At 39.0% G+C, this 9,073-nt stretch overlaps 1 protein-coding gene across 5 annotated transcripts in view; it reads left to right on the forward strand.

The window, feature by feature from the left end:
* ADAMTSL1 (ADAMTS like 1) overlaps positions 1–9,073 on the forward strand; it is a 476,605-nt gene that overhangs the window by 348,432 nt on the left and 119,100 nt on the right. For all 5 annotated transcript variants that reach the window (XM_040540933.1, XM_040540934.1, XM_040540938.1 and 2 more), the window contains 2 exons: positions 1,160–1,317; positions 8,867–8,978. In XM_040540933.1, the coding sequence (XP_040396867.1) occupies positions 1,160–1,317; positions 8,867–8,978 (270 nt within the window). The remainder of the gene's footprint in view (positions 1–1,159; positions 1,318–8,866; positions 8,979–9,073) is intronic.

Raw genomic sequence — 9,073 nt, forward strand, 5'->3', positions numbered from 1 at the left:
CACAAAAGAAGAGACTAGTCTCACTGAAAACCAAGGAATTCATTAATACAGAGCAGATTCTTAGTGTACTGCCTCAGCAACATCCTTCTTGAATTAATTCCCATGACCCACCCTGAAAAGCAGCCTAATTACTGCTATTATCTTTCCTCTAATTAACAACTTAATACATTCTAATAAAACTATTTCTTCTTTTTACTCTCTCTCAAAATGTGGTTCCACCAGATTAATACTTTTCCCCCATCTAATTCAGATTTTCTCTTAGTTGCCTTTCTCTGTAGGAGATTTTGTATATAACTTCACAAATACATGTGGCAGGATTACAACTTTGCAATCCTTCATGATGAAATGCATTTTGAATAACTAATAATGAAACAGCTTACTGGTAAACATGTTTTAGGACATAATCTGGAGCTGGTGGGGAGGCTGACTAGATGATGGAACAGGTCCACTGTCTTAATTGTTGGGTTTCCATTTAATAAATCATTTGATGTGCTTAATATGATTCAGTACCAATGAGTATCTGAATTAATGCCCTTTGGGTATGTGGTGGGGAGAGCTGTAAACACACAGAGAGCCAGAAGGAGAGCTTAGCACTCCCTATTCCTTCCCATTATGTTGGATGGGTCAGACTACTTCTGGAGGACAGGCAGGATTGCTGTTCTGATCTTTCCTTCCTGGCCATCCTGCTTTCAGTTAATTGTCTGTCATTACAACATGTGGTCAGTGACCCACCTTTGAACTGAGAGTGAGAAGAGCATCTAACTACTCCAGCACTCATGGAGGAAGGTCTGAGGCATGCTCCATGTAGGAGTGTCACTTAAAGGGAGTAAGTTAAACAGCAGCAAATATGCCTAACTAGGAATGGATTAATATGTCTGGAAGAGAGTGAAAAAATGCCCAGTGGGTAAGGAAATAGATATGTAGCTAGAAATCTGTGGGCCGAGCAACACCAAAAAGTGGAAGGAGGAGGAAAAAATACAAAGAGATGTATGGAAATGTGAATAAACTGTGGAAAAGAAAAGAGAAGCTACATTATCACTAATTTAGGAGGGAAATCTGCATCACCACAATTTTCTTTTCTTCTTTTTATCTACTCTATCTTTCTGTTATTTCAAATTATAATGCCCTACTTTCCTGTTAATTTGTTTATATTTGCCAGATTTGGAAACCAAGACTCTCCAAGGTGTAAAGGGTGAAAACAACCTCAGTTCCACAGGTTCCTTCATTGTGGACAATTCTAGCATCGACTTCCAGACGTTTCCTGACAAGGAGATACTGAGAATATCTGGGCCTCTCACTGCAGACTTCACCGTCAAGGTGAGGCTCATCAACCAAATACACTTCATAAAGCAATATAAAATGACACAAGATGTGGTAGAAAGATGAGAAACAATTCTTGAGAACTTAATTTTCCAGTAGGTATTTACCACGAAGTCTAGTCCAGGTTAGTTCTTGAACTTTACATTAAATTCCTTATAGTTAAATATCTGATGAAGGCTTTACTGGGTACTCCTCGGAAGAGACTGAGTATATGAAGAGAAAAGCATATTCAATGAATGCTGTACAGAGAAAAGATGAACTCATTACAAGAAAATGGAGATTACTTTATGTACTGTTTGCAGCTTGCTTAGTTTGTGACAAAAAGAAAGAAAGTCCGTCTCTTTGGTCCATAATTTGTGAAGTTTATGGCAGTGTAATTACATAGAAGACTCTAGGAGTGGAGAATGAGGTCCCCAAGCTCCAAAATAAGTGGGATGACATTGGTTGAGAAGTCATGGTGTCATTCTGAAGTTCTGCTTTGTGTTGCACTGGCAATAAGAGTCAGATCGTTTCCTCTCATCAGACCATTTCTATTCTTCCAGGTAATATAAAACACATTGCTGGAAGCAGTGCACACATTCTGTAGGAAAACACACATACAAAAATGAGCTTTTGGGAATTACAATAAAATAAATCCTTTTCCAGCAGGTCCAAGGAACCTGAAGGATTTCAGCTGTAAAATTGTAAAACCTGTATCATGTCCAGACTACATAAATTTTTCGCCTTGGGCCCCAGAGGCAGATGACATTTGCTTTAACCTAGAGATAATGGAAGCTATAAGCTTGAAGAGTAAACTGGAAAATTAAGTAGGTAATGGGATTGGGTTAAACTGGGCTGGCCTGGAATGCGTTAGCTTTGGTAGCAGAGCCCTGTGGACTGCCCTTTAGCCCTCTTGGTATGACAGCAGCCCAAAAATCAAGCAGAAGTTATCAAAACTGGTTCACAGAGAGAAGCCTGACCTGAAGAATGCATTCCTTCTGTGCTTGCAGATCAGAATGAGTATGCCTCAGTGAAACAGATGCTGGTCAACTCAAAATGTCTAAAACACTATATTACGGATTATATCCAGATGATGAAAATTAGAATGATGTAAACAGTACTGCTTACTTTACATTATGTATACCGGCTACAGATTTAAGGCAGCCTGTCTAGTTAAAACATACCTGTTGTGGACATCATCATGTAGACCAACATCCTTGAAATAATAATGGAAAGGACAGAAGGGTTGGACTGTGGTCCTGGTATTTACACTGTTCTCTTGATAAGGGGGAAAATAGCTTTATCCCTTGGAGCATACATTTCCTTCTCTACCAAAACAAGGTAAAGTACGTTTCTAAAAAAACAGATGAAAGGCTTCACTGTGGTGCTGGCAAGCTTCCCTTACACAGCAGGATGTCTTTGGTGTCAAGATTTACTTGCCTGGAAAACAGCAACTTTTATGCAAACAGATCTAGATGAATTTTTAGATGTATTAGAACTCAGAGGTAATGTAGGCTGGCTTCTCTCAAATAGAGTTACTGCTGGCATTAGGATTTTGGCCAGTCATTGTCTAACAGGCCATAGCTAAGACAGAAGTCAAAACTGGATGTGGAGTTACATAGAACACTTGTGGTAGCCAGACAACTCTTATCTCAGTTGTGATCTAGGACTGGCAAAAAATGCTGGTGAGAGAAATGCATTTGATTATAGTCCAGGTTAGCAAAAGAAAATAAGGCTGGGGCTCAGCCTAGACTTCCTGGGATCTGCAGGGGCATGCAGAAAATTGTGCATGTGCAGGCAGCCAGCTGGCAAATGCTGATGGGTCCTGTCAGGCTAGGGCCAGGACTGGATTAAATAATCTCTTTTGAACCAAGAGCATGGAGTGATTTACCCTGTGGAATGAAATAAGAAATTACTTCAGTGTTGCCTTTGGGGCTAAGGCTGAAAAATGCAAATTTGCTCTAGCAACAAGAACTTACTTTTTTGTTTGTGGTTGGTTTATTGCTGAATTTTAGAGATACTGGGGTTGAAGACAGTGAGGGTCTTCTGTGTCCTTTAGTTCTGATGCTGACAAATGTTTCCAGAGAAGGCTGTGCCTCATAGCTAGGAGAAGGCTGCAGGTGACACAGGAAGTGACATTGGACCTAGTCCTGCAAGCCCTGATAGATGGGGGTTAGGATGGTGCTCCTACGAGTAGATGAGCTAGAGTTAAGACTCTGCACACAGAACTAGTAAAAGTTAAAATTTATTTGTGACTGAGTCAAGTTTTGTGTCATCAATGGCAAATGACCAAAGCACTTTGCTGCATCTAGGAGAGCTCATTGGAATATGGTCCTTTCATCATAAAACTATACTACCTCTTGAGATACGTGACCTGCCTGAGGTCACTTCTGTAGAGTGACGGTTGGACCAAACAGGAAGCAATTCTATAATGTGCTCTGCCTCACTGGCTTTTATCAACTTAAGCTTGCATTCAGAAGTCTGTGTGTTTTGTTTTTTTGTTGTTGTTGTTGTTTGTTTGTTTTGAGTAACCATAAATAGGACATATTACAGTATCTTTATTTCTGTTTTTTCTCCTGTTATGGCAAATATGGCAAAATTTATGGGAAGCCATGTAGTAATCTTCTGAAAATAATGTATAGATTCTGTTTCATACCCACCTTCGTTTCCTGTTCAATAAAAACGATTTCTTTGAATAGCTCTTAGAACATGATTATTGTCCTAATCTGCATATTCCACCTAATATACACATTCCACATAAAAGACATGGGAACTTCAATACTAGGTCAAACAAAAAGTCTGCTTCACTCAGGTTTCTGTTTCAGAGAAGGACTGATTCCAGCTACTGCAAGAAAGAGTGCAAGGAATAGTAAGTGCCATAGTTAAATTAAAGATAATATATAATCTGCACTATAGATTAAGATAGCATGCTCAAAGTTGCATTCTCTTAACCTTGGAGCATGTCTTTGGTGCTGCAGAGGTCTTTCCATAGATGAGGGGGTGTTGTAGGTAGTGTGCACAGAAGAAATGCAGCAGTGCTGGTTCTAGTATGTTTGGAGTTGCCCTTGGTGTTGTGGAATAACTTTGGTCTCGTTTAAGAAGCTTCTGCTTTTGTTGTATTTAGTAATGGATTCTGTACAGATTATTGTAGCTGATAGCAGCAGTAGCTGAGACAATAGGCTTCATTGCTGCCAGCTGTCCTAGCCAATTTATTGCACTGATTTTCTACCTGGTTCTTAGGGAAGGGTTTGAGAAAAGACGTAAACCTTGAAAACTTTCTGTTTCAGTTTTGTGAGAGATTTAGTCTAAAGACTTTTTAATAGGCATCCTACTCACGTAAAGGAACACGGCTTAATCTAAGGTTGGAGCATGGTGAGCAAGTTTGTTTCAGAGATGCTTTCCATAGTTCATAGTAAACTGGTGATAATGTAATTTCACTGTGATTTCTCTGGCTGATGTAGAGGCTGGATTGAGAAGCAGCAGAGGGAGCTGTCTTCTATTTAAAAACACCCCCAAAAATCAGCTGACCCAACGCAGGACTGCCATGATCAAGGGACATGAATCCAGAAATGGACAGTACATGTTCCCTGGATTTCAAAGGCAAAGGTCCCTTTAGCACTCCAGGGGAATTAAAAGGCAAGCTCAGAAGAATCATGGTACAGTACTGCGTTACTGTGCTACACAGTATACTTGAAAACCTTCAGCATCTCTGTGTGTTGTATGTTATTTGAAACAAATCTATGTAATTATTTTCCCTTGCTCCTTTTTCTGCTTCATAAACAAAATATGAACAGCAACAAATCTCTTGCACTTCCTCATTCTTTTTCAATGTAAGGTGTTGCTACATAAAAACAGGAATATTAAAGCACTCTAAGTAGATAAAACCTCATACAAAAACTGTGCTTTTACTGACATGAAAGCACAAAATTACATATGCCACAGAAGGATAGTTCTCCACACCCTCATTCCCAGTTTCTTTGTGTGTTACTCAGAAGACTTCAACAGTGAACTTAGCACTGATAAATTAAACCTACTGATTTGAGAGTTGGCACTTGCCGAAAGTATTTGTAATAATAATGTGGAATAATCCATTAGAACTTTCTAAATAAGCAAGTTGGCCTGGAGTTTGATCATAATATACTAAATCAAATTTCGTAAGACAAAAGATAGTATGCAATAATAATTCCCTTTCCCTGTCCTTCAGTTTGCAACACATACACACACAAGAAATAAATGATATCATTTCCCCTCCCTCAACACAACAGTTTCACTAGATGTGAATGTACTACTTAATATGCTTATCGTGATTTAACCCTACAATTAACATTGATAATTGCATGGTTATCCCTCCTTGTTATAAACTGCTGTTTAAATTTCACAACCACCAAAGCAGACCTAGTGCAGTTTTGTAGGCCAGGCTATTGTATTCTTCAGCAAACATAAACAAGTGCTTCAGGCCCATGCAGCCAAAATCAAACATGGGAGGGCTGGGTTTGGTGGTTGTTTTTGTGGGGTAGAATTTTTTGGGTTTTTTTTGGCATCTTTATGTGAACTGATTGAATTTAAGGGCTATAGAAAAAGCTTAACACAATACAAAGGAGAAATCAGTTTCATGGTCACAGGACAGGTCAGAATGATTCAGAAACATTATGATGCCTTTTTATTCCATCTCTATGATGCTATTCTAAATGGTCATTTACAAAATCAGTTACAAAAAGCAGGATATAAGCTATGATTTTTTAACGCTCTTTCTACAAGAAAAAGATATCTCTAGCTGCTAGTTACAGTGCTCTATACAGCTATTTTCTGTTAGATAGTCTGATTACTGCAATTTGAACCAAATCTTATAAGACTGTTGATATCCTGGGTCTTATGAAGTGATGAGGGCTGCTCTGATGTTTTGAATACTCCTGAGTCTTCTGAAACCCAGAAGTCAGGGATGCTCCCCAGTGGGTTGCAATGCACAAATGCAAGGCTGAGTGCTCCATAAGATGAGTATTGCTGTTGTTAGCTGTTAATATATTTAGATAGAATTGTATTTGCAAAGACAATGAATTATTGCCATTTTCTCTGGTTTAGTGACCTAGGGATGCAAAATTCGCTGTTAGCTAGAGGACTTCTTCAGCACTGGCCTTTCTCATAGCTAGCATGGTGTTGCAAATACTGCAAGGGTCAAAAATTTCACCATACTACAGATCTGAGTATTTCAATGTGTGGAAGTTGGCCCTCTGCAGCAAAAATTTCTTAAAGCATATAGCTATCAAGTCTTACTTTGAGTCTTGCAAGGCTCAGGCTGATGTTTTGTCCTGGATCAAGATCTTAGCTTTAGCAAACTGTCAAACAAAATAAAAAAAAAAGACATTTTTGCTGCATGGAATCACCATATATTGTTCTTCTGCTTACAGTACTCCTTAAAAAAATACACAATACTGTGCCTGCTTCTTTCACTTGTTTGTTTTGTATCATTTTAGATCATGGCTGCGGTTCATTATAATTCTTTCCCACCTATGTTGTTATCATGGCTGTATGAGTGACTTTCACTTTGGGCTGGAAAAGATGTACATCTGTCTTTTCTCTGTGTCAAAACAGACAGATAATTCTGCAGACACACAGGAATAGTCTGCAGGGTGAGGAATTCTTCTGTCTTCCTGATTTTTTTATGTGAACCCTTTTTCATCCCCATCCTTTTATAGCAGGCTCTGTGTGAGCTTTTAGTTGGTTCTTCATGATTCACTGAAGACCCTACTGCTGAGTATATCTTCTGAGTTATAAGAATCACTGATGATCTTTAAAAAACGAAGAGTAAGAGCAAAATTCTCCCCAGTGAACTCTTTTTCTGCACATTCAGATCAGAGACCTTCTTCCAGCACAATAGAATATTTTTCCCAGAAGTGCATAAGGCTTTCACAAGCCCAGAAAGACCCTTCTCAAGTGTGTGATTAATGCACCATCCCCACATAAGGAATTAGATATCCTGTTTCTGACACACAGACTCAAAACGATATTAATCCATACAAAAGGCCTTCCATTTGCTGAAGAAGCTGTATTGCTACAGCTGTATTTTTTTTTTAGTTTGAGGAGTTTACGTCACTGTTTACTCAAATTAGAAAAGGGCAGCCTTAGTCACAGTGGGCCAGATTTCTTTCAGCCTTCAAAATATCCTGCAATATTTTCATCTTCTTCCTTCTCTTCGAGATTTACTTTGATTTGTAATCATATTTCTGTCCATCTACAGAGGAAAACAAAACAAACAACCCAGATTACGCTGCTCAGTTCAATTTGTCATATTTTTGCTTCTGTTTCACAGTGTAGTCTTTGATGATGTCTCTCAGCTTTTGGAAAGAGTGAAAATGACAGACAGATTGAAAAACGGTGTTTCCAAAACAGGGCAACTGGTTGAAAATCCAGGAAAAAAGGCAGTAATGAAACATTTTAAGTTGTCTGAGAAAAAGAACAGAGAGAAGTGCTGAGAGCGGGAGTACTGAACTGGGGAAGGATCCATATTTTCTGCCAATGATTTGTCAGTTTTCAGTCCTGCATTTTCACCATGTCAGTGATGCAGAGATGTCCAAGCAACACATCATACCCTAGGACAAATTATCAACTGGGAGAGGTTTTAGCAGCATTACTGTTCGTTCTCATACATCTGTTCAAGAACATAGAGGTAGAAGCAAGGGCTGCCCTGCAGAGGTTTCGGAGTCCCTATAACTGTATTAAAGAGTACAGCTATCAAGCAGAAAGGATTGTTTCTGAGCAAGGTACAAAAGGAGCTGCTTTAGCAAACAAATCTTTTCTTATTTTATTCTGTGCACCTCCAACTCTGGTTTACAAAGGAAATCCATTTGGCACACAAGGTACTGGGGGCATTGAGAAGCTCAGATGGTTTAAAAGTTGCCAGTACTTGCAGATGGGGAGACAGTTTTCTGAACAAGCTCTTGGCTCCAGCCAAAAGTCCACACCTGTGACTGAAAGGACCATTTTTGCAGCCAAAATAAAGAAAGCAGAAGGACTGTCTTATAATAATGACAGTGCCACAAAGAAGAATGAAAAAGAGACCTCACCTCAGAAACAACAACAAAAAAAAGTCTGGAATTAGAATTTTTATACTTTTCTATTTCTCACACCACAGCCTCTCATTTTTATCCTCGGTATCTAGTATACATGGTTTCAGAAGGTATTTGGGGAACATTAAGGATCTAAAACCCATGTCAGTGTGGCAGGGAGAGCCAGTAGATAGTGGTAGGTGATCTGATGGAACAAAAATCAGTCCACATCCCCCCATATTTGATAGCACTAGCCATGCATTTACCTCTTCGTTATTTCAGAATGTGGTCTCAGAGGGTCAGAAATACCTCTATTGACCATGCCTGGGCAATTTATTTGTATTTTGTGGCAAAGATTTTCCCACCAATCTATGGTCTGCTTTATGCATCTCACTTTCCTATGGCAAAGTTCCTCTGGTACTTATGTAGCTGCAAGATGCTTCATAGCTGCAAGATGCATACGGCAGAATAATTCTACTTGATATTAATATCAAGTTCACTCTTTGTTGTTACATCTTTTTCAGATCCGTTATGCTGGTGCTGCTGACAGTTCAGTCCAGTTTATGTTCTATCAGCCTATCATTCACCGATGGAGGGAAACTGATTTTTTCCCTTGTTCAGCATCCTGTGGAGGAGGTAACAACTTACCATTGTCTTCCAGAAACAGTTATTTGCATGCAAGATCTTTTCCAGCTTTTGAGATGAGATTTAGACCCTTAAAATAGGTAAAA

Source organism: Cygnus olor, chromosome Z (genome assembly GCF_009769625.2).
Source record: "Cygnus olor isolate bCygOlo1 chromosome Z, bCygOlo1.pri.v2, whole genome shotgun sequence".
Classification (NCBI taxonomy): domain Eukaryota; kingdom Metazoa; phylum Chordata; class Aves; order Anseriformes; family Anatidae; genus Cygnus; species Cygnus olor.